The sequence below is a fragment of the Brachypodium distachyon genome, chromosome 4, assembly GCF_000005505.3.
Source record: "Brachypodium distachyon strain Bd21 chromosome 4, Brachypodium_distachyon_v3.0, whole genome shotgun sequence".
NCBI classification, from domain to species: domain Eukaryota; kingdom Viridiplantae; phylum Streptophyta; class Magnoliopsida; order Poales; family Poaceae; genus Brachypodium; species Brachypodium distachyon.
Genome location: NC_016134.3, coordinates 26,178,319 through 26,204,080, shown reverse-complemented (window position 1 = coordinate 26,204,080; position 25,762 = coordinate 26,178,319). Strand labels below are relative to the sequence as shown.

At 44.1% G+C, this 25,762-nt stretch overlaps 2 protein-coding genes and 2 long non-coding RNA genes across 17 annotated transcripts; 1 reads left to right on the top strand and 3 right to left on the bottom strand.

The window, feature by feature from the left end:
- Positions 1–322: 322 nt before the first annotated feature.
- LOC100836193 (TPD1 protein homolog 1B) lies at positions 323–1,222 on the bottom strand. Its single transcript, XM_003577654.4, has 2 exons — positions 1,013–1,222; positions 323–873 (listed from the first exon to the last, which is right to left on the bottom strand). Exons 1-2 carry the CDS (start codon positions 1,146–1,148, stop codon positions 533–535), a joined length of 477 nt encoding a protein of 158 aa, XP_003577702.1. The 5' UTR covers positions 1,149–1,222; the 3' UTR covers positions 323–532.
- Positions 1,223–3,250: 2,028 nt separating this feature from the next.
- On the bottom strand, positions 3,251–8,667 carry LOC100835884 (protein ACTIVITY OF BC1 COMPLEX KINASE 1, chloroplastic). The gene is made up of 15 exons (XM_003577653.4): positions 8,512–8,667; positions 7,738–8,084; positions 7,449–7,655; positions 7,250–7,339; positions 6,990–7,136; positions 6,494–6,658; positions 6,128–6,268; positions 5,845–6,024; positions 5,187–5,382; positions 4,784–4,911; positions 4,615–4,686; positions 4,181–4,293; positions 3,951–4,098; positions 3,793–3,862; positions 3,251–3,698 (listed from the first exon to the last, which is right to left on the bottom strand). Exons 2-15 carry the CDS (start codon positions 8,056–8,058, stop codon positions 3,628–3,630), a joined length of 2,049 nt encoding a protein of 682 aa, XP_003577701.1. The 5' UTR covers positions 8,059–8,084; positions 8,512–8,667; the 3' UTR covers positions 3,251–3,627.
- A 154-nt stretch (positions 8,668–8,821) lies between these two features.
- LOC106866889 lies at positions 8,822–20,643 on the top strand. Of its 14 annotated transcripts, none has more exons than XR_002960465.1 (7): positions 8,822–9,257; positions 9,360–9,437; positions 15,954–16,198; positions 16,268–16,406; positions 16,593–16,665; positions 17,025–17,308; positions 17,422–18,139. It is a non-coding gene; the product is annotated as an uncharacterized LOC106866889 (long non-coding RNA). The 14 variants fall into 14 exon arrangements; XR_002960469.1 differs by lacking the exons at positions 8,822–9,257; positions 9,360–9,437 and adding exons at positions 19,770–19,826; positions 20,152–20,643 and having other exon boundaries at positions 14,884–16,198; positions 17,422–17,948; XR_001408043.2 differs by lacking the exons at positions 8,822–9,257; positions 9,360–9,437 and adding exons at positions 19,762–19,826; positions 20,152–20,643 and having other exon boundaries at positions 14,884–16,198; positions 17,422–17,948.
- Positions 10,854–13,579, bottom strand: LOC100835268. The gene is made up of 4 exons (XR_732392.3): positions 12,893–13,579; positions 12,717–12,801; positions 12,135–12,248; positions 10,854–11,225 (listed from the first exon to the last, which is right to left on the bottom strand). It is a non-coding gene; the product is annotated as an uncharacterized LOC100835268 (long non-coding RNA).
- Positions 20,644–25,762: the final 5,119 nt, after the last annotated feature.

Genomic DNA, 25,762 nt, shown 5'->3' with positions numbered 1-25,762 from the left:
GGGGCCGCCGGCAAAGGCATTTGGTATGGAGCCTAGCCGGTAAAGTCCTTCTTGCCGGCAGCTTTTTTGTCGGACGACGGCCCCGCAAAAGAGGTTTCTGCCGTAGTGAGCGTTGTATTTCATTAATTAAGGGGAAAATGAAACAAAGGCCTCTTAGCGTTGTATTTCATTAATTAAGGGGAAAACGAAACAAAGGCCTCTTAGCGTTGTATTTCATTAATTAAGGGAAAAAAGAAACAAAGGCCTCATAAAGAGGGAGATTATTCCAGAAAGATAAAAGGCAGCACAGCCTAAACAAGCAGCAGACACCAAAATCAAACATACACCGCTGAAAACCAGTAGTTCCAAAAGTAAGCATATTGCACATCCGACAAAGCTCTACTTTTATTGATAACACGAAGATGGACACACGATCTTAAACAGATGCATATCCATCCATATCATCACACCACAGTACTGGTAGAGCATGCATGCATGCATGCGCGCAGCTGCTATAGCTACGCAAAGGCCTGCAAGCAAGCAAGCTTAGTTATTAGTTATTACAGGCCACAGAGGCGACCTCGAGCGGGTACTGGAAAGAGTTGGAGTAGTGGAAGGAGACGGAGTCCCCAGGCCCCATGGCCTTGCCGTCGTTGACGAGGCAGTCGTCGTAGGCGATGCGGCGGAACTCCGCCGGGTCGACGAGGTCCGTGGACGCGAAGTTGCCGCAGGACAAATGGACGTCGTAGACGGTGCAACTCACGCAGGAGTTGATGACCTCGACGCTGTATGCCGGGATGCCGCTGGCCTGGTGCGGCGCGTCGTTCTGGTACACCTCCACGTTCTCCATCGAGCACCCGTCCGGGGTCGAAATCTCCGGCCTGTAGTACTCACCTGAAGAAAATGGTTCATAATTGATCCGTCAGTGTGAATTGTGAAGTTAAGATTATATGCTTTGAGCTACATGCATGGACAATAATGCCGTAGATGGAATGATGGATGAAATGAAGGTGGTCTTATATATTGATCTTACGGCTGTTGAGCATCTTGCGCGTCTGGTCCTGCTGCGGCAGCGGCGAGGATGGAACAGAAGCGGCTTCAGAAGCTAGGAGGAGGAGGATTGCGACGGCCACTGCAGCAGTTGAACGCATCTGGAAGCCCTGAGCCATGGCCGGCCTCTGAGACTGATCTAGTAGTACTCTAGCTAGCAAGGGAAGGCGATCGATTCTTGGCGACACAGATACTCCGCTAGGCCTCTGTGAAGTGGTGTCGTATTTATACTGGTTTCCCTCTGGGCGAGGTCAAACACAATTAGCGTACGTGCACGCGTGTGTGGACGCTGGCTAGCTCGGGAAATGGAAGGGTCTATGGCTAGCGCATACTAGTTAGTAGTTGTCAAGAATTAACCCGGTTAATTCGGGTCGAGGAACGGGATCGCGGGACGCGGGTCGGTACCTAACCTAACCTTTGGTGCAAATTGATGACGATCTACCTTAATCGAGGGATTGACCCGCTCGACCCTGATCCTGATTTGGGTCGACCGATCGAGCCCAGGTTGCCGCCGACCCGCGATCCCGGCTGCGGCTACTACTCGTACTACTAGCTAGGCACTTGATGGCTTGCTTTGGGTTGAACACCGCGCAGTTAATTGAGAACCGAGGCGCCGCGCCGGCCAGCCAATGCATGCAGCGACGATCGACGAGGCCATTTCAACGGTCCAAATTCGTGCATGCATGCGCGCGCGGGACTCTTGATGTTTGCCTTGGTAGTTGATCTCGACCTCTTGATGTATGCGCGCACAGCTCAAATGCGGAGCGAGCTAGCTACGGACGGTGCTGGCGCCTATACCTAAAAGTCTCCTAAGCTATGTGTGTGACTCCTCGATCACTTAATTTTGAGTTAATACTGTACCGGAGTACGTACGTGCATACAGAGCGGAGTTTGTACTACACGTACGAATATCGTTGGAGCAGCACAAAATTTTTATGTACGACGACGGCAGGGACGAATCTCACTTTCTTTTCTTTTTTTAGGGTTGAATGAAGAATATCATTTCACTGCTCCGTACGTGTGTCCGGATCTTGCTAAAATCCCATCCAAGAGCAAGTGGAAGTGTGGAACGATGTGTAGAATTTTCTAGGCCGGGGTAATAAGATCTTACCCCAGCCGTTTCTCTTTCATCTGCGATCAGGCGCTCCACGAACGAAGTTTGCAAATTTGCACCTAGAGAAAGTACGTTTCCAGTTTTCGCTAATCCTGGTTGGTCAGCTGTGCAAATTCATCGAGTAAAATGAAGATTTTCGTTTTGCAGAGTGAAAATATGAGGACGAAGTCTTATGAAAAGTTTGCCAACTTGATCTTTGCTCTGCCAAAATGAAATTTAAGTGTGGCTTCATGTGGCAATCCAAGGAAGTTGACAACCAGCCCTGCGACCGGCCCTTAATGAACTGGCGCACGGTATGGCATCCAAATTTAGAGCAATATGGGCATGTTTTGCACTGCACTGCTTCAAAGCGTGGGTAGCTCTCCCTGTTGCGATGTTTTCCCTTTCCACGGATATTGGTGGATCTTGCTCGTCCTTCCAGATTATAAGTCGTATAATACATTTTATCATAGGTCAAACATTTACAACTTTGATAAAATTTATAGGGGAAAAAAAATCAAAACTCGACCTGCAAAGGGATAAGCCACCCCAAGGCATTTGCATTAAGAAGACCTTCTCACGCAGGTCGAGAACCCCCGAAACCCTGCGTCACACCATACACAGCGGCACCGAAGCCCATGTGAGAGCGGCCGGGCCTTACGTCCGCTTAAGGCACAGGGCAGATGAGAGGATTTTTAACCACAACATGAAATTCGCTCCCACGGAAAGTTCTAAGTGCTACTAGAGTTGATCCTTAACCATTATGCCAAGGACTCGTTCGCAAAATTAATATCAACATCTACAATACAAAATTAATATCAATACATCCGAAATAATTTTAAATTGTATTTGTTTGGTATTATAGTTATAGATGTTGATATTTTATTGTATGAACTTGCTCAAGCTCTAAAAAGTTTGACTTAATCAGAACAATACTTATATGACATATATTTTGGGAATAATGGAGCATATGAATGGCGTAGGGCCTGCCTGGTCCTAGAACTAGAAGAAAAGGCTAATTTTACCAGCACACGGATAGCTTTGTGAAATTTAATCAATATACAGAGTAAAGTCACCTCCTCGATGGATCTGCATTGAGACGTGGAAAGTGTCTCCCTACAAAATGAATTACCTGAAATTGTACACATGTATATTCATGCGTATGTCCCTTAAAATGGACATTTCTCCAAACAAGATAAATAGCATCTTGCACTAAGAAATCAGCAAATCACTACTCCTACTGTATATCAATATGCTTGATGTGCACACCTACTGATTTTGTTCCAGCTGATTACAAGCTCAATTTAATTATATACAAGTCCATGTCAGCAAAATCAAAACCTGCATGTTGCAGTTATTTTCGCTATATACAGTAGTATATCACCAAAGAATAGGAGAAGAACCCTTGTGTATCTATCTATATCTCTATGCAGATTAACTCGAGGAAGATGTTTGTGGTTCCTAGCTTGCAGGTACATGGTTGCTCTTTTAGTTGTTTAGGTGGGTCAGTTTTGGCGATCCGACAGAACAGAATCGCTCCATGAAAGCATAAAGTCACGCGCAACAGATGGTAAATCTGCACAGAAGTGTAAGGTACATACTTGAGTTGACAAGCAAGGAAAATGCTTCCAGGAATGACGAGCAAGGAAAACAGAGTTTGAATGACATACCTTGGAGAACCTCAAGAGCAACTGAAGGTATATCTATCTGATCTTCCACCAGTCTGTATACATCAACAAGCTGCAAAAGAGAGAAACAAACTGAGCAAGACATCAAGAAATCGGGTACATTCCCTTGACTCAACATCAAGCAATCTATGTAGAGGTACCTCTTCTACGTGCAACCTGGAGTCCTCGGTGAAAGCCATTATAAGTTGTCTCCTGATCCCAGAATCAATCAGGAACAGCCGTGCTCCGTCTTTAATTGTGTCAGTGAGATCCAATTTTTTCTCCACTTTTTGAGTTGTCACAATTTGCCTGCAGCGCAAAATTATCAGAACACTTCTATGAAGTAGATATATACAACACTTTTTACACAAACAATGGGTCTAATACTCACGAGCTATTGCTTTTCAGTGCAGGATTGCTGCTCATCTTTGACACATTTTCCTTGGCAAGAACTATAAGGTTTTCTAGTCGTTTCCACTGAAACAACCCATCTTTGAATAAGACCTGAACAGAAAAAGATGGGGAATGGTGATAATTTCTCAAAATGCTATAGAAAGGCATTAAAGGTCACAAAATTGCATGCACAGCGGTTGGGACCTTCCAGATTGATGTGCTAAGTGTTGACCAATAGGCATAACTATGAAAAGATTAAGCTTACTGCTTTCTTTCTATTTTTACAGAATACACCTGTTGGGTTTTTTGCTCTAAAAAAGCTTGCCATTCTTTTTCTGTGCAGATGCTTCATTTCACAATTCAGCTAACAGAGTGATGTATCATATGACCTAGATCTGTCAAAAGAAGGGTTTTTTAGAAATTACAGCATACCTGTATCAGCCGTTCACGAAGAGCAGGATTTGGATCTGTCAAAAGACGATTTGCTATATATGGATATGCAACCTAAACATGAAAGAACACAGAGTGAAGAGTGTAAGTAAACAAAGAAATGTGCAATATGGTTTTCATGAGAAAATGAAAAGGCTAGCACAAGTTATACCTCAAGAAACTTAAAATCGGGCTCAAGAGTAAAGCAAATTCCTTCTTGAGTCAACAAAGAGCGAATAACCAAAGAAAACCTTTCTGGGATGCGGATGGGGTAATTGTACACGAGCTGATTGAACTTCCCTGTGATTTCGAGTTTCATTAGACATTAGTAAATGAAGTATAACTGAATACAAGGAGCAGTGTTTCACTAAAATTTCATTATTAGCGGAAGGAAGATAAAATCAAGACTTCAACACGAGTGAGCACCGACAAGGCATGCCTTAAAAAAAATACCAAGATCAAGAATTTCCACTCCAGCAAAAATATAATCTGACAACATATCGAGAAGATGAAGAGCATGTACGCATATGCACATTTATCAGAACTGGATAAAATGTTTAGAACATCCGGATTACCAGTCACACTCCTGAAATTGAAGTCTGCCAAGCCTTTTCCAGCTGAGTTTTGCCAAATAGCTTCTAGAGCTGGGATGATCGGGGATACATCGGTTCCGCTAGCAAGAAAACCAAGCCTTGTGAAGTCATTTGCCATTTCAGCATAGTCTTCATTTACAGCATGAACTACAGCATCAATCAGGATCTCTTTGTTTTGCTGCACATATGACAGATTACAACAGAAACACATGTAAACGATTTCCTATCTGCCAATGTATTAGTAATGGCAGACAAATAGCAGTTTAGCACTATTCTTGTACTAGCAAATAAGTTGCCTTTTTTGATCACTTGGGATGAGAAGGAAACTTTTTGTAGGAAATGTTCAATGCTTTTTGGATCTTCTATTTGGAGTTCTCCACTAACTGCTTGTTAGTTCTAGACTCTTTAATACTTTTTCTCTCAATGATACTTTTTTTTTATGTAGTGTTAACACATTGAAGAACTAAATAACAACCATACAGTTTTACCACCTGAGTGAACAGTTTTCCATACTAAAGAATAATTGGTAGCAGGCCTTGGAAGATATGTAACCATATTGACAGAGAAGCAGTAATAAGAAAAATCCAATCAATTGCAAGTGGAATGATATATTATGCCGCTGTGGAAAAAAAATCCAAACCTGGCTAAGGACAGCCACATTGCCAAAGTCAACATAAGCAATACGTCCATCACGCATTGCAAAAATATTTCCAGGATGCGGATCTCCATGGAAAAGGCCAAATTCGAGCAACTGACGCAATGCGGCACTCACTCCAACTGTGAGGAAACCTTCAACATCAATGCCAGCTTCTTTTATAGCCTGTGTGAATAAACTCATGGACTCAATGATGCTACGAATTTAAAATGAAGTAATCCACATCAGAATAAAGCAAAAACAATGATATGGTGAATTCTGGAAAAACCTGTGGATCAGTGCATCTGATTCCATCTATCCATTCCATCACCAAAACACGAGAACCCGAAAACTTCTTATATACTAGAGGGATCTTGACAGTTGGATCATTCTTAAAATTTACTAAGAAGTCCTCGATGTTTCTAGCTTCCTGATTGCAGAGAAAAGGAAGTTGTCAAATCCTCTATGCAAAGACCAAACATCAAAGAAACATAAAAACTTTGCCGGTGAAACAGAAGAAAAAACTACTAGTATCTTCATAACACGAGCAAGGTTGGAATACCTCATGTAAAGAAAATAGGAAGTTGTGATACCTAAGAAATTTATGCTAACTTGACATCAACAATAAAAAGACACACACAAAAAAAATACATACAAGAGTGTAATCAAGTTCTTCCAAAAGCTTTTCACCGAATTCATCAACAATAAGCTCTGCATTGCAGCCTAGTTTTTGAAGGCTAATCCCATTCAAAAAGGAAGCGAGAGTGCGGAAAAGGAACAGATCTCTGTATATTATCGGCTCAATTCCTGGTCTCTGAACCTGCAGTATTGAATCATAAGAATTAAAGAGATAAGCATTAAAAAAAATACTTATTCAGTATGAAAGTTAAAAAGATGATGTAGTAACCTAGCAAGAGTACAATTCAATCTTAGTAGTGTGAGTATCTGTACATTCTACTGGAGCATACATAAGCATTTGGCTCATGATTCATGCAGGCTATTGGGCTAGAAAGGACATCAACTTCATGATTGGTAGAGAGAGAGAGTATGTTTATACCCCCTTGATAAAGCACCATACTCAGAAAGTGATGCATTAAGTCATAAATTTCAGAGTATGTCAAGTAAGAAACAAAAATGAAATGAATGAGAACCTTAATAGCAACATCCTCGCCGGTTTCTCTAAGTGTGGCACGGTAAACTTGGCCCAGACTTGCAGCTGCTATTGTCTCAGATGAAATTTTGCTGAACAATTGTTCTAGAGATTGTCCAAGTTCCTCCTCAATTATGTCAAAAGCCACCTAAGCAAGTGCACAGCAATAAGCAAAGCATGGTTGGTCTTGCTGATTTTATCAGCACTACTATAATATCTGTCCAAAACCATTCGCAGAAGAATTTGGTTGTAATTGTGTACCTGGTTAGCAAATGGAGGAACGTCATCTTGCAGGATGCACAGTTCGCTCATATAATCCTCACGAATTATATCTGGCCTGTTAGCTAGAACCTGAGAAAAATAATGTAAACAGACAATGTTGGGACAGTAATACAAAATAGATAGCATCGGTGAAGTCTAATTCTAGGATCAGATTTATCACAAAGGAAAAGAACATAACCTGTCCAGCTTTTATGAATGATGGCCCCAGATCACATAAAAGATTGCGGAGCTGCCGGGCACGGAATGGAACGATCTCTTCATCCCGTCCAACCAAGTAGTCATACACCAGAGAGGACCAGTAAAAGCCTAGTTTCCAAATGATCTCCACTCCTCGACTAGCGAGGGATATTATGGAGCCACTAGATCCCAAGACTTTATTCCTGACCTAGCAATTATAGAAACAGGCATAACTAAAAAGATTTTAGCAAACCAATCATGTAAACTTAAACACTGGAGGCGTTTTATACCATTTCCGGAGAGTACTTTCGGAATGGGATACAGACACCACGCTCGATATCAAGTTGCTCCAGTGCACTGTTGAGCTTTTTGCTGGATATGCCTTTCACAGCTGCGCCATTAGTTCCCACAGTCTGGCTTATGTTTCGAGAAGAGGACAGGCCACTAGTTGATGCAGCATTCATGACATTGAGCGACGACTGCCTTCTCCTCTGAGAAACCCTGGATCTTGAAGTGGCATATCGATTGAATGACAGTCGGCGGTCAAGCGTTGCTATATGAGAGTGATGTGCTGAAGCTGAAGTCGATACAGAAGCTGTGCAGAGCTCCATGCTGACGGGGCTCTAACCAATGATATCTGGGAGAAATAGCAAGCTGAATCAGCATACTTCAGTTCGTACCTGTGCAAACCACTAATAATCCTACTTCCAAAATTTCAATTCCTCCCCACTTTCTTGAGAGAGGGACAGAAATTCTAATCAAGAAAAAACATTGGATTCTTTGTACCCAAGTTCTGGGCACCAAAAACCTCATGTTTCTAACTTACATACCCAATCTCGGACTGGCTACAGAAATCTAGGTCTGTCGGGGCAAGAAAAAGCAAGTGGAGGAAACGATTCATGACCAAAAGCAGCCTACCAATCCAAACTCTAAGAACCACCTACAGCGCGAAAATCCCCCGTCCTTAAACGGTGCTATAAACAAACATCGAGAACCTTAGAATCCTACCGGAATCCAGAATGGAACGATCCCGGCGGAGTCGACAAGGGCGAGGAGAAACTGACCTTTCCGCCGAGTCCGTGGTAGGATTCAGGAATTGGGGAATGGGGAGCCCTCCGAGCTGAGTTGCCGGCTCCTCGATCCTCGATTTGGGCGGGGAAGAAGCGTGTTTATTTGTGTGGTGCCGGCCATACGGGTACACGTAGCCCCTGGAGAAGAGCGAGCCGAAGTAGATAGCTCACGGTGGCCATACAAGTACTTTACTAACTGTCAAGCACGGCCACGTCAGCGTCTGGCGTTCTCTCCAAACTGGAAACTTTGCTATCCACATGTACGGACCCTGGCCATTCTGTGGTCACCGACTCACCGTAGTTCGTCCATGGACCGGAGAACTGCCAAAAATGAGAAAATCAGAAGAAGAGAAGAATCGGAGCAACAAAAGGTGCGTATGCAATGCAATCCATGGAGATCGAGTCATGGAGTAGAGGAGGGGAGCACGGAAGACCGGACCAGGGGACGCGGAAACCAGAGGAGGGAGAAAGGGGACATGGAGGCGAGGAAGAAAGTTCACGGCTTTCTTGCGCCGCCGCCTGAGAACGGCGCTGCTGGTGCGCCGCCGTTGAGGATGGGGAAGAGCCGAGGGGATTCAGGATGGTGGGCCGGGCCTGGTTAGGTTCCTTCCAGCGAAGATCACAGATGCGGCCCACAAAGCTCTTCGGCCCAATTGAATGGCCTGTGGGCTCCAACCGCATAGGCGACACAGCGGCCGGGTCGAGCTTCTGCGGGAGCCAACGCGGTTTCTTGATTCTGCGTGCGTGTCTCCTTGCTCTTCTCTGACCCCGGGCTTGAGGACTCTCTATTATGTTGATCGCGAATTGTTTTTAATTAATCTGGCTTTCATCTCTGAATCAAGGTGATGACGCCGGCGGCGGCAGCGACAGCCGGCTCTGACTCCTGGCGGCTCTTGCCCGGCCGCCAGAACTGCCGTCAGGTTCGTCCAATTCCTCAGATGTACCTGTCCGTATCCCTATACGAACCTCCATTTCGCCCAAATCAAATCTAGAAATGTTTTGTTACTGTGCTTGTTACTGGCACCATTTCATACCTGGGGAGAAATCAAGAGATTGGCGTATTAATCAACAAATATACACCAACCAGTGACTTCATCAATCAATTAAACTGCTACTCCATCCCACCCATATTACTTGTCTCAAATTTGAACAAGTAATTTCGGCCGGAGAGAATACTATGTATTTACCGGTTGATATTGGTTCACTGATGGGATTAATGGGAATAGTCAGGTTTTTCTTTTGATAGTTTCTGCAGGTCACGATGACAACAATTGGTATGGTCCCTGCAGTTAGAACCATCAAAATAAAATATTCTTCCAACGTCTTTCTATGTTTTCGATCATTCTGTTCAGTATAAATTTATGTTAAATTAATATTAGATACGAAAACAACCAGTCTGTTCGATTTGGTGAAATCGTCGCATGCACGGGTTAAACTTGTTGATCTACTGAGTTATACACTAAATAAGAAGAGTAAATTTCACGGAACCACACTTTTTGTGGCAGCTATCTCACAAAACCACGGTTGTTTGTAATACTCTCACAAAACCACAATTTTGGGGGCATCTGGTCTCAGAAAACTCTAATCTCCATAATTAAGCTGGTTGATGGTGTTTCCGATGACCCGAGGCCACCCGTCAGATGCTAAGTCATCTTCGCCGACCCGTTTTCGACCTCCGTTTTCAATCCCACGTCAGTTTTTACCCGACCAAGACATCACAAGTTATCACTAGAACAAAGGCCACTAACACGGCGTCGAAAACAGCCATCCAAAATGGGTCAGGAAAGATGACGTGGCATGTGACTGGTGGCCCGGAGGGTTGTCGGAAACACCATCAACCAGCTCAACTACCAAGATTAGGGTTTTTGAGACCAGCTGTCCCAAAAGTTGTGGTTTTGTGAGAATATTAGAGACAACCGTGATTTTGTGAGATAACTGTCACCAAAAGTATGGTTATGTGAAATTTACTCAAATAAGAATTAAGTAACATCATATGTAAACTTGTGGATTGTGACATGTTCATTGTTCAAAAAATCTTACACTCAAATAATCATCGGATGTTCCAGATTCTGATTAACATCATCATGAGGTGACTATTAATTTATGGAGCGTGCTACTTGGCGGCGTGCCCCACGTAGTGTTTTGCAGCGACGGCCCAGTTTGCTTCCCTCGGCAGCCCAGCGTACAGCTGCACGCCTGCTTGTTCATGTGGTACGCTAAAAACAAAGCCGTAAACCTAGACAGCGCACTAAAACATGTGTTGACCCAAATAATGCTAATGGGTGTCCAGCTTGTACGTATTCTCAAAACCAAGCAAGTACATCTTCTAAGCAGCATTTAGGAACATGAATTTGAAGCATCACACGCGCAATACGGTTTAAAACAGCAAGTCAAAGTTACAAGCGATCTAAAACATCACCAAGTCAAATTTACAAGTTTGTAAATCAACAATTTTATTTGTTGCAAGCCAAGAAAATTCTGGTTGAAACCTTAGTTTTTTCACACTCGATCACCTCCTTACAGCCATTGACGAGATCCTCGTCGAAACCACAACTCGATCACCTTCGTACAGCCATTGACAAGATCCTTTGTCTCAACCAACTCGGTTGCCTTTTCACGCTGTCATCGTCGGCAGGGCATCGATCACCAACATTCCCAAGGATCCATGGAAACAAAGGCTTCAAGCTGACATGAAACTTGTTCCTAACCTGGTAACAAAGATCACATAAATTGATGACCGATGCTATCCATAATGGCTTCAAGTTTATAGTAAACACTACACTGCAAATATAGTGACGACTGTGTAGTAGACAACATGACAACTAGGTTCAAATAAACTGGCGACTACGGATAAAGAACATGGCAACTGAAAAGTGGTAAACAAATATGGCAACTAGGTTCAAATAAACTGGCAACTATGGGTAAAGAGCACGGCAACCGAAAAGTGGTGAACAAATATGGCAACTAGTTCCAAATAAACTGGCAACTATGGGTAAAGAACATGGCAACCGAGCAATGGTAAGAAAAATATGGCAACTAGGTTCGAATAAACTGGCGACTATGGGTAAAGAACATGGCAACCGAGCAATCGTAAGGAAACATGGCAACTTGGTTCAAATAATCTAGCGACTATGCGTAAAGAACATGGCAACCTTGCAGGGGTAAGAAAATCTGGCAACTATAGGTTCAAATAAACTGGCGAATATGGGTAAAGAACATGGCAACCGAGTAGTGGTAAGCAAATATGGCAACTAGGTTCAAATAAACTGGCGACTATGCGTAAAGAACATGGCAACCAAGCAGTGGTAAGAAAATCTGGCAGCTAGGTTCAAATAAACTGGAGACTATGGGTAAAAAACATGGCAACCGAGCAGTGGTAAGCTAAAATATGGCAACTAGATTCAAATAAACTGGCGGCTATGGGTAAAGAACATGACAATCGAGCAGTGGTAAACAAATATGGGAACTGGGTTCAAATAAACTGGCGAATATGGGTACCAACTGCTCACCTAAATGCCCAATCAAGCAACCAGCAGGCAAGCAATAAGAACAGAAACTTCATGGAAGAAGACACTAGAATAAAAACATGGATTGAAGCAGCAAGGTTGATGAGTTACCTTTGTCGCTATTGGCGTGGCAGCAGCCATGCGCGGACAGTAGAGCTCCTTCCCAAAGGCCATGACGCCACGCTGCAATGCCTTCTCCGCCGCTCATGTCAATGACAGAAACGCCTGCTCCCCACAATGTTATGTTATAATTATAAAGTTATCCAACTAAGTCTGAACGGGTTGTTCACGCGACAGTACTAATCATGTCGTGTAATACCAATTACCAGGATATCTACAGACAATTAGCAAATAAATTGTGTAAATTTTGTGTAATACAACAAGGATTGAGAACACCTCTCAGTCTCAGGTATCCTTCATCCTATTTTGGAAACGATAACAATTTTCAGGTACCGGCCACCAAGCTTTCCCAACGTTGTTTCTTGGATTTTGTGATACATAATTGTTTTTTGTAACAACAAACATCATACTACACACAGCCCCCCAAAATAAGACAGAGAGAAATCAAGGTAATAGCTATATAAATCGGCATTTGCTTGAATATCTTTAGTTCAACAAGCTGGCAGTACTAGTAGTGTGCAGCCCATACATCATCAACAGGATGAGGAAAAAAAAGAGTCAAGGGACATTTACCACATGAATGGAGCTTTGACGTGTAGGCATCATTGGCCATGCAGCTTGTTGTTCTTCTATCTCCCAGCAGATTAACTCTTCATGCCTGAGAAAAGCATCAATGCCACCAACTGAGAAAGAGAAACGACAGAACAAATAGGCATAGATATGGATTTGCAGATTCAAGCAAGTATAACCTTTGCAGCTTTGCTGTCAAAAAGTCATAACTCTCTATCCTTCGTGGCTCCATATCACAACACCAGGCCATCGCCTGAAATCCTCCCGACACCCACGAGCCATGGTGCTTCATGAAAACAATTCATGGCTGGTTGTATGATTATGAGAAGATAGAACCATCGCCCTCCTCCTGATCACATACGGCGTGTGTAGCAGTTTCCTCGCCGGCGCCGTCGATGCAGCGCCGTCGTACTCAGCCACGTGGATCTGGACGAATCAAGACAGGCCTGCTCCACCACCACCACCGTCACCGCCACGCCCTGCTCCGGCCTGCTGGAACCTGCTCCGCCACACACGCCGCCTCGCCCGTTCTCTCTATCTCCCCACTCCCCCTTTTTCTTCCTCCTCTCTCTCACTTATCCACTCAGATCTGGCTGAGATCTCTCACGGTGGACACAAATCAAGCTCGATAAAGGTTGGAGATGAGGCTACTGTTGGTCGTCAGGCTGGGTTTTGAGGGGGAGTTCAGGGGACAGTGGGGAGGAGGTGCCGCCGGGGAGAGGTGAGAGAAACGGAAGGTAGGCGTCCGGCGTTGGCCGTCGGGGGAGAGGAAAGACAGAGGATTCGGGGAAGGAAAGACGAAGGATTAGATCCAACCAGCAAAGACCCGTTCGTTGCCGGTGAACACCAGAAAATTGTATCATGTTCAAATGTTGATGTGCTTCTACTCTATACAACGAACGATCATGATATCTTTATTTTTTAGGCTATACTCTTGTCTCTTTCTCTTTTGCACATGTCTTATTTCTATATCTCGTGTAAAGAGAAAGTGACACATGCTTTCTACTCTTTTGTTCTCTACCTCCAGGTTAATACTGTTCTCACATACACCGCACTTGGAAAGTCACGTGTGAACGTTTTTTTTAACTTTTTGCTGAATTCATGAAGTAATTCTCGGTATAATCATGAATAATGAAGAACATGTAACAATGATAACGTTTATCACTTCCATCCGTCCAATCCGCTCGACCTTCCGTGCGGTGATGATTTAAACAGCAAGCATTGTATATCGATCAAGACAGCAAGCAGCAGAAGCCATCATGTAAAGCAAGTGGCAGTATAAAGCAGCCTTCCTGCTCTCCTACTCCCTACTTTATTTCTCCTATTTCTCTCACTCTCCCTCTGACTATCCTCCATCCCCCTTGAGTGCAAACTCATCCTCTCCCCGTCCCGATTCATCCCGCCACCGAACATTGCGTGGCCGCCCGATTGTGTGCACTGCCTACGCCCATAGATTTTCGTTGCGCGTCCGCTCCATCGTGCCACCTGCTCCCACTTGTTGCCCGGTGCGCCTGTGCGTCCTCTCACAGCCTTGTCCGCCCGTTCGCCGCGCCCGCACGCCGCCCATACATTGCGTCCGGCCACTGGTCGCCATGCGCCATTGCCCGTCGGGAGGGCCACCGATGGCTCGCGCCGACACGGTCCCTGCTGCCTTGCGCGAGGCCACCGCCATCCAGGCCTCAGGCTCATCCCATCGCCGTCCAAGTCCGGCGAGGAGCCACTGGCGCACACGAGCCGGTGGAGGCGGCGGTCGGGGCGCACGACGGAGCCGCGGGTCCACAGTGTAGCCGCCTTTCGCACATGGACGCCGCCAACACGCACGAGCTGGTGGTGGCGACCAAGAGCGGCGGCGGCACTAGTGAGATCCGGATCGGGTGGGGGTGAGATTCGTAGGAGAGGAGGAGCGAGGAGAGCTATGTTGTTGTTTTTTTCTTTTTTTTGACGGTACGTGTTTTTTCTGTGCTCGAAGACCGCGGGAGTCAGGATTAGAAGGCACATGAGGGCAGCGGTGGCAGATTCGTAATTTCAGTGAAATGACATACCGCGACGCCCGTACCATCACTCCCAACTCTAATCTTTGCTGCTCTTTAATTTACACTTACGTTAGTCCCTCGTACCTCAAAGTCATCTAAATTACGATTGCTGCCACCGCCTGCCCCCGCACGTCGCCTCCCTCCCGTACGATTGCCTAATCTTTACCCTCGCTCGAAACGTTCACCTCCGCCGCATCCGCCGCCTCTCTTCCCAACCTCTCCTAGGGTTTGTGCCCGCGCCGCTGCCCTCCACTCACCTGTGCCGCCCAACTCCTCCGTCGGACCCCACTGCCTCCATCCCCTTCACACCCTTCTCCTTCACCCCCTCACTCATGACGCCTAGCTCTAGGCTCTGCTCCAAGATGTCGCTGCCGCCTCGCTGTAGTCCGTCGCCGCGCGAGAACTGCTGCCGGATCAGGCCGCCTCGCTCTTCATCAAGACCTCACCTCTCTTCTCTTCCCCCTTGCCAGCGCCATGGGAACGCTCCCCCATCTATTTTCCTGCGGCATACATCAAGGTTATCTTCCCCCTTCCCAGAGTCCGCTCGCTTCTTCTCCCGCCCTCTCGTGAAACTCTAGCGGCCGACGGGAAGATGAGAAGATGATGCATGGTGAGACGACGAGCCTGGCGGCGTAGGCGTGCAGGTGGTGGTGGGGGAGGATGGCGGCGGCTTGCACCACATCGTTGTCCCCAAATCTCAAATCCTGCACTACGTCGCACGGCCGTTGCAGCCTGCAGCCCTGCAGGCGATTGAGTCTTGCAGCCAGCAACCCAATCAGTACAACAGGGCCTAAACCCCAATTCTGCAAGTGCAATTTCCCTTCACGGGGTGCCAGCCAAGCTAAGCTATAAGCAGCGTGGAACTATGGTCTTTTTTTTCATGATTCTTAATTTTCTTAGTCTCAATGCAGTCATGCAGGCCTGTCTCGATGTCTCATCAATTGACGCGTATGACTGCATGATTTATCAAATTGGATGATTAGTCTCTCCTTCACTTGAATTTTTTTAAGATATGAATTTTGGACTGACATACTTGACTGCAATTTTGAGATCACCCATCAGTACTTTCCTAGAAGCTAATGGTGAGATAATTTTCAAAAATCTACAACTTCTAATATACCTGAAACGGAATGCAATGTGCTAAAGCTCTTTTCCTCATGTAATACCGACCTCGGTTTGAAAATTGTACACCTTTCTTAAATTTCAGCGCCGGTGGTGGCGGCACCGGTGGCCCTCCCTCCCCGTGAACGACGACGCCGGTGGCCACCACGGATGGCCCCGCGTAGGCTGCCGCCGCCGCCGCCGCCTTCACCGTGGATGACGCAGCGACTGGTACGGTCACCCCCGCCGCCGTCCGTTGCCTCCGGATAGACTGATAACGGCCTCAACCTGCTCCCCGAGAGGGTCCAACCCCAGACCTCTTGATCTCGAGCAATCAACGACTGCCTAGAGGTATAATCCTTATTGTGGATACTAGATATTAATTTGTTCCATCAATGAAATTCTTGATTGATTTTGTAGAGAATGGTGGTCATTCTTATACAAAGGTAATCAGCTATTGTGAAGCAGTGTAAACTTCAGGGAATTTAGTATTATGAGGTTTCATGGAGAAACATGTCTGAGCTCAGACCTTCAGCTTTCCAGGGAATATCATTAGAAGGTAGTAATGGTGTCTTCCCTCCTCTTCTATCCTGCAATATCCAAGCATTTGTCTATGTTTTATCCTGTAAGACACAGAGGAGCACGCATCAAGCCCCGTCCTTTTGCTATATATTGATCTTTTCACGTCAATGTTGCTTACTGAAGTTGTACTTACAATGCAAAGATGTTTCTGTATATTTTTCAGGTAGATAACTCTGAGAAGGAGCTGGAAGAGATGATGCATATACAAGGCTGGAGTTTGTGGCATCCCTCAGAAGGTTGGTTTGGCAAATTCAATTGCTGAAACTATAAGATAAATGTGTGTTATTTCTGAGCACTATGGTTCAATTCATTCTCGGTTCAGTTAAAATATTGCATCATTTTCTTCTGCTATTTTCCGAGGGCACTACAAGCTATCCTTAAATATAGTATCCTGCGAGCAATTCCTTATTTTACTCATTTGTATATATTATCTCCTGAAATCTCATGGAGCACCTCAATCGATGAAAATATGAATAGAATTGATATTCATTTAGGTCATACCATTTCTGTAAATTAGAATTGAGATAATTGCGCGTCTTCATTCCTGTCTTTTGGAGTAATTTATGCTGACAAACGCATTGAATTCATATTACAGTGGAGTGCTTGACATGCTGTTCTTTGTTCGGGTAAATCGAAGGTTTCTTTGGCTGGCCGTTCTTTTCTTCCAACAAATAAAGGGGAGAGCTTTACATTCTTTGGGGTTTTCTAATTTCAATCATTATATTAAGTGGTTACTTCTTTATGTGAAGCACAGCTAGATACTGTTTTTTCTCCATGAGTTTCTAAATTTTCAGATATGCCTGAACTTATTTTCAGGTGAAGAGAAGAAAGCAACCTGCCACTATTGCTCTTCAGTCATCAACCAGTGTATATACAATGGTAACTTTTTATTGGTCCGTTATCAATCGATGATAAGACTGTACATTGACTTTCCATTCAGATTGCATCTTCATTGAGCTGTTGCTGACTTGATGACTGACTTCTGGTTTCAGAGATGCTCCAACTTGTGACATATAAAACAAGGGTGAGCTGTGTGAGGTTGTCAGAATGACCAGTAACAAGTATGATGCCTCAATAGATGGAACAAAGCGGTCCATGGAGAACCAAGGTACTTCAGGTTATAATGGCTACATTGTAGAACTTAGCTGGGAGAGTGTTGGTCATCTTTTCTATCTACATGCGCATGCCCAGTTCTCTCAATTCTCTCTAGGTTTAGCTACAATTCTATTGACAGAGTCTAAATTTCCTTAACAAGATTTATAAGTTTGAACGTTTATGCTATTGATATGACTTTCTCTCAGTGCTTTCCCTGGGCCTTGCTGATGGTTTCATTGTAAAATGGGTAACTCTCCGCTGTACAATCAATTCAGCCAACTTAACTTTCTCTCCTATCAGCCTATTTTGTCAACTTATTTATGTTTATGTATTACTGTGGCTTGGTTAGATTTTGGTTTGCTTCAGGTGGCAACCAACAAAGAAGAATCTGGGAGAAGCATTGTGCTGCCATGGGTTTTCCTAGGTCTCTCCTACTAACCAATCATACAAATTTCACAAGATGAATTGATCCAACTCGTCACGGCCTTGAAGTTATTTTTAGTTGCCATCTTTTCAGAATTTCAACTTGAGTGGTGTCAGGTCACTGTGCAATACCATTGTTTCATCAGGCACATCTGTGAAATGAAATAACCATTTGATTAATTTTTTTTATTCTGTATAAACATATGTTTCTATTGTTCCGTAGCACCGCACGGGCACTTCACTAGTTTAATATATTGGTATAGATACGGACGCTAGGACGCCGCACGGTAAGACACGGTGGGGCACATGTCCCACATAGATTTTTCTTTAATTTATATTAGACGTTTTCTCCCTTACCTAATACTCCACATGGCCTAAATGGAGTATTAGGAAAGGGCATAATAGACTTCTCACCCTAAAAGATTTTTTTTTATCAGATTTCCCCTTCTCAGGCGATCGCCCCGATCCCCCGCTCTCCTCCGAAGCGGCTGCGGCGCCGTCCGCGCATAGCGCCTTCCTCGCCCTGCACGCATCGTGCTGCTGTCGATTGCCACCCATCCCTCGCCGCCTACCTCGGCGCCCTCCTCGCAACGCGACGCCGCTGCTCTCCACCCAATCCGTGCTGCCGCCCTCGTCGCAGCACGATGCCACCGCTCGCCACCCAGCCTGCAACACCGACCTAGCCGCCCTCGTCGCAGCACGCCGTCGCCGCTCTCCACCCAGCCACGACGAAGAGGCGTCGTGCCGCACGCCGGCGACGTCCATCTCAGAGAGCTTCTTCAGCTTTCTTGCAACGCTTGCTCGCTGATAAGGATAGCAACAGGAGTCAGGAGGCAGGTCCCAGGGTTCGGGTCCAGCAGCTGCACCAATTTCAATTTTCAGCACGCTATTCAGGTCCTTTCTCTCGCGTTCGCCGTGCAGCCTGCTAGGTGGCTGCGGCCTTGAACGCGAGCACGAGGAAAAGCTGCAGCACTGGACGAGGCAGCGGAGGAAGATCGGGAGGCAGTCTCCGACGCCGGAGGGAGCTCGGGAGGCGGTCTGCGGCGGCGGAGGCCCCTCGGGAAGCAATCTGTGACGGCTGCCAGGGAGAGAAGGGGTAACGGGGAAGGAGACGGGAACTGAGGACGTTTACTTTCTTTACGTTTTTACCCCTTCGTGAGAATACTCCATCCAGTTATTCCACACGTCCAAATTAGAGTATTAAGGAGTAGCAACTCATTTCAGCCCTTAGATTAAAACAAATGAATGGTCCTAATTAATTTTGGGGTACAGTAGAAGGCCTCTTATATTAACTTAATAACTACTTTTTTTTCGGGTGAACTTAATAACTACTGTTAGGGCTCATTTCTTATGGGTATCTGTATTGTGTTCGCTAGTTAACTTTTTTGATTGTATTTTTAATTGCTAACCACATTTGCCACGTGGTTGTTCCGTGGTTAACTTAGTTCCAAGCAGTGATTATCCAATGTATTTTTGTTTCATTTTGTGAAGGCATAAATGCCCTCGACGGAACTGTCGAGTATGCACTTAAACCTTGCCACGTGTTCTGGTTATAGATAATCCACGTGTTCTGGTAAGTGATTATCCACGTGTTCTGGTAACTGTCGAGTAATGCATCCTTTTGTGCCATGATTGCCTCTACGGGATGGCATAGATATTTAACTATAAACCAATTCGACAATGATAAAGTTAGTGTTTAGATATGTACCTCGTGTACTTTTATTTAGTTGTAGTTTATAATTGCATTGCCTTCTTTCTCTCCATTTGCTGAACCAAATCAAAGGTGGAATAACATGCAATTTGTGTCCCTTTAGAATTGCAGGTCAGTATCTTTCGTGGTACATCTTCAGTTGCACATGTATAAAGGGAGGAAACTTCGGTAAGATTAGTTTCTTTCCTTTGCAGCTGTGATATTAACTCATTGTAAACAAAACACTGCAGCTAAGAAAGTGAAAACAAGCATTCATATATGTACATCGTTATTAAGCAATCTACTTGATGAGAGCATTCCTAGTCTTTTGTCATCTTCGCCTAATGATGATCTTGCTGTTCAAGATAAACCCAATGATCTACGCATTGGACCAATTACACGGAGCACGTGCCAAGTTATTAGAACAACAGGCGAACTCACTCCTAACTGCACCTAATGTTTATATTGATGAGAATTTTATACTGCCTAAGTCTTTGTATCTTTGTGTGATCAGGTTTGAGGCTGAGGCAACCGTGGAGCGTGGAGGAGAGGAGGCCGCGTGCGAGGATCATCAAGTGCTGTTATCCAACATCAAGATATGCGCGAGGGAGGAGAGGGAGGCAGGCGCACCACAAATGAAGATGGAGGATACAAAATGCTAGAAGAACAACCTGTGAGCAAGGGGCAGCCAACGACAAGAATGATCTGCCCACCACAAGTTGAGTACGAGTACGAAGCGCACCAGGACAGCCTACGACGAGTCCGACACGTCTAAGGGGCGTCCGGACCTGCGAGTCCTAATTTAAGCCAAGTCCTATTCGGATTGGTTGTATGTGTTTAAGTCGAACCTAGTTTGAATCTGAGTCCATTTGTGTGTTTGGCTGCCCCTCGCCTATATATACAAGGGGTACGTTTGGGGTTAGGGTTAGACCACGTTTTAGCTATTTTCGACTCTTGTTGATTGCAAGAAGCATTCATCTAGAATCATATACACCATATTCGTTTCGATAGGGTGTTTTTTATTTACTGAAAGTTCGAGCGTAATTTGTCGTTTCGCTGGGAATTGGAAGATTGCGAAACCACTTGTGGTCGGCGGACTACTGCGCAAGTGTGTGGTGTTGCGAATCTCCATTGGGTTGCAAGTTCGTCGTACGGCGACAGGTGAACAGCCGGAAGATTTGTAGAATCATACAAGTTATCCACGTTGCTCTTTGAGAAGATCAGGCTGCCCCTTATCATCTTGGTATCAGATTTTCAGTGTTTACTCGGTGAGCGTAATTTTTCCCGTAGTTAGATCTTTTTTCGTCCTATCCAGAAAAAAGCCATACAAAAATTCTAGGTTAGATTTTTCCATAACCTTAGTTGCACCGTTTCCTTGTGTTTAGTTGCTGGTCGTTTTCCTTTGCGTAACTTTTTCTTCCGTTTAGTAGATCATCTTGGTCGTCTAGGTTCTTGTTTCCGAGTCCTTTAGCAATCGGCGAGTTTCGTTTCTCCTTGTTCTAGTCGGGTGTTCGAATCCTACTCCAAGTCAGGTTTGTTGTCTACGTATACACGCCGAATCCGGTTTTCGAGTCCTGTTTGCAGTCGGCGCGATCTGTTTTCTCCTTGTTTTAGTCGGAGTCGTTCTGTTCTTGGACGAGTCCTTTTCCCAATCGGCAAGCTCAAGTTGAGCCGAGTCCTTCTTCTAGTCGGTTAGGGTGTATCTGAGTTCTACCACAAGTCGGAGTACTATTTCTGATCTGAGTCCTTCTTTGAGTCGGTTTGCTCTTTCGAGTACTAATATATCTTTTGCTCTACGGGCTGCTCTTGTTTTTTCATAAGAATCCGATTGATCTGTAAGTGATTTGAGTTCCTGGAAAGCTTCGGCCGCAAGGAAAGAGTAGGGGAGAGCAAAAAAAAAAAGAGTCTGGAACTCTCTCCGAAATTTTACCCTTCCGGGATCGTTTTTAGCTATCCGCCGTTGTAGCGGAAAAGTTGTGATCCAAAATTTGCTATTTCCAATTATCGTTTGAGCAATCTTGTGCCCGTTTCCTTCGATCCTTTGCTAGTGTCTCTCCTTGTGCATTGCAACACGAGCTTACCTTCGACATATCTCATAGTTTCAGCTCTTCTATATAGTTGCATTTGCCAAGGTGAGCTATGCATTGGAAAGGTGAGACTTGAGCTCCTCCATGGCTCCTATAACAAGGTGAGCTCCTCCTTTCTTTTGGTGATGGTAGCTGCGGCCAGAATAATGTATCTGCAAATCTGGTGCCTTCAGTTATAGATACTTCTATTCTTTGTTTCTTGCAAGTTATTTTTTTGTTGTCTCAAGTGACATATCCTTGTACACTGCTAGAAATCACGGTTTTTCGTAGTGCCAAATACTCTAGGTGAAAGCACAAAAATCTTAGGTAAAAGCTTCACCTAGGGACTGTTTTAGGAAAAAACTCTAGGTATAGTATGGTGGGTAAAAAAGACTTTACCTATGAGCATTTTGACAACTCTAAGAAAAAAAAATGAAATGAATTATAGGTAAAAAAAATTGCCCTGCCAAAAACTGTGATTTCTAGCGGTGTAACTGGGTTGTGATGCCAGAGGCCACTCACGTGCTGCATAAGAAGACACGATGATATGACATTTTGTAATTATTGCTGAGCGTCCTGCTGCGGAACTAAGTAAAAAAGAGACATGTCAGTTTCTACTGCTGGGCAAATTGGTTCAGTTTCTCTCTACTGAATCATTTTTTTATTGTCGCTGTTAGTTTGCTAACTTATAATTGTCTTTGGATTTGAAACTTTATATTTTGTGGGAGGCCAAAGACCAACTAATCAGTGTTGTTCATGCAAGTACTACGGGGAATGTGGATAATTTGGTAGATGTATCAAGTGCTGCAAATTGCCTTAAACTACGACAGGTTGACCTTTGTCTGCTTAGATGGAAAACTACAGAAATTAGGCTGCTTCACAAATTTCATTCTTTTACATGCTACTCCCTCCGATCCATATTAATTGTCTCAAATTTGCCAAATATGGATGTATCTATGACTAAGAAACGTCTAAATATGTGTAATGTTTCGACAGTTAATATGGATCGGAGGGAGTGATCTTTTGGTGTTGTACGTGCTGTTTGGTGTCTTTGGTCCCGCACGCCACATGTTCTGCTTTTAAAGAAGCACTTCTATTTGTGCTTGCAGCATGCTTTTCATCGTAACTGGTTCCAAATAATGTGTATTTGAAATAACGTTCAGTTTCTTAGTAGTACTAAATTATTCTATTCACATATAGTGTGGCCACTGGTCAGTACAAGTTGGTTTGTTTCCGTGCCATACGTACAACTCGATATGGCAAAATTGCATGTCTCTCATGGTGTTTATCGCGAACCTTTTCTCTATGGAGAGGCTGGTTCTCAATCTACCGGCCACACTCTGGAGATCGACGGCCGGGCAGTTCCGAAATAATTGACGTGAATTTATATAGAAATATATACAAATGCACGTCAATTAATTTGGGACGAAGGAAGTACTTTCCAGAGGTAAGCATGTCCATTTCAGAATTCAGGTTATGGCATTTTGGATTGGCATAATTAACGAGATTCCCTTTTAAGGCAACACATGAAATCGGAATAATAGGAAATGCATACATGTCAGGATTCAGTTATGCTGTCATATATGCACATTAATCGATCCTTTGCAAAATATCTCAGATGCAATCATGCGAAGACAACCAAAGTGAACAAATTTCACATTAGCAATCTTGTGTTAACACACCCAACCTTTTTTCTTGACTATTTTCAGTATAAACGAAAAAGATTTATCCTACATCTAAGGACAAAGCTGTGCATCAATTGGAGAAAAATTCCTGAAAATGTTGGAAGGACCTCGTGGGTAAAAATATTACTGAGGCGGAGCACTTACTGCGTCATTATCATAGAGGTAAATCTAGTCTCCAAAAGGTAAATGTGCAGTTGTAATTTTGTTTCAACAGTCTATAACATTTCAATTTACATGCAATATGTAACGACCCGACGTGCCACTAAATCAGTAGCATGCAGATCTACGCCATATTACAAGTGAAATGGAATTTCTCAAGTAATATACCGCTCAGAGTAGTACAACAAAAACAATGGCAGTGGATTCGATACATAAATAATTGGAATTACCTTTACAAACAAAATACAAATCAACACTTACAAGAGTTAAAAAAGTCAACGCCTAGATGTTGCACTACTCATAGAACACTATGATGATTGAGTTCCTGAATTTGGTTCCCAACCGAGGATAAATGGTGCACCCGGGCTCCATCTTGAAACGGAACATCTTTGCTGTCCTAAGAGTTAGTCACCTATACAAAGGAGGTTTATATAGGGGATGAGTACAAAAGTTACTCAACAAGTCCAGGATAGCAACATGTGTTTGGATGCACTATGATCTACTAGGACCCATGGTCCCCAATAAGCAATGATTTTTCGAAAACATTTCTGAGAAAAGAGTCAAGTTTTATATTTTGAAATCTATGATCTCCTTGTCTCACGGGTTGTTAGAATCCCCGATGGATTTCTTTCCCGCCGTGATCGCAGTTCCTACCCGGAACAGAGAGTGACAAGCCACGGTTCAATACACTCTGCAGAGGTGCGTTACTTTACCCACAGACGCCCATAGTCATGCATCGAGGGGATCAGCCTCAGATAACACAACCATGAACACAAAGCCTTTTCACCCATCCCATCTGCCGTTACCTCACAGCGTAGCTGGCCGGCGAACACAGACACCAGCTACCCACCATGACAAGCTGGTAGCCTACAGTAGAGGTCAAACTCCAACTGTCATTCATTCTATCGCAATTGGTCGCGTACAGTAGAGGTTGCCCCAACTGCTCCCAGGGAGGTAGGACATTAAGATCGCGGGTACCGGCCGTGCCAACGACGGCCACCGGGGGCACCTAAGGACCCCGGGCTTGGGCCGCCAGCACGGCCGACAACAGTCCACGCCCCGAGCCGAGCGGCGGACCAGCAAAAGCCGTTCCGCATACGGCCAGGACGCTATAGTGAATGTTCTTCTCATTTATTTCTCGACATGCTATTCAAGAAATGTTCTTCTCATTTATTTCTTTACTGCTGCTATAGTGAATGGTTACACGAAGACCAATTATTTAGATTTATAAAGTGGTATCCTTTTACCTGGTGATTAATTTCATGAGCTAGACCTATGGCGATAAAATCACTTATGCTCTAAAAATAATTCTAACTAATGTGTTTTCCTAGTTTAATTTAATTCCGAATACTTATGCATGCATGCCTCAAATGGTAGCAATATATGATGCAATTGCACACAGACATGAGTAAAAGTGAAATGCATAAGAACCAATCCACACATATATGATTATCACCATAACCGTGGTTTGACCAACACTGCTCCCTAGCCGGTGTGATCAAATCAGTAGTATGGTTAAACCTTAAACACTAATATAAACCTTACAAAAATATAAATGAAATTTTCTCACTCATCGTTTTGCTAACTAAATATATCTCGAGTACTTAACTCGATAATTTAACTTTCTAAAAAAATCCGGGATTTTACACAATAGATGTTAGTTAATCATTGTCATGGATTGGAAATAAAAAATCGAGCATTTCCTAGGACTATTGTGGTTCCAACAGCAGTAGGAATCCAAAACTGTAGAGTAAGTTTCAAGTAACCACAATTCTCAAGGCAGTATTCTTACAGAACCACAGATTTCGTTAATTTTCTCGGAAAACAACAGTTCTTCGGACTAATCGTCTCAAGTGGCCCAAAACCGATGATTCATCCGAGTTTGACACTTTTCCTTACAGGTGAGGCCCATTCACAGGTCGCATCCCATTTATGCATTCAGCCACATGTATATTTTCATTCATTAATTTTCTCTTCACGCTTAACCATCGGTTTTGGGCCACTTAAGACAATTAGTCTGAAGATGAGTGGTTTTCCGAGAAAATTAATGAAATGTGTGATTTTGTGAGAAGACTGCCTCGAGAACTGTGGTTCCTTGAAATTTACTAAAAAAAAATGTATGCACAAACTCTTCAGGAAAGCAGTTGAAATAAAAAATGTAGACACTTATGTGTAAAAATGCCACTTAAAATGTGCGTTGGCTATTTTTGTCTAT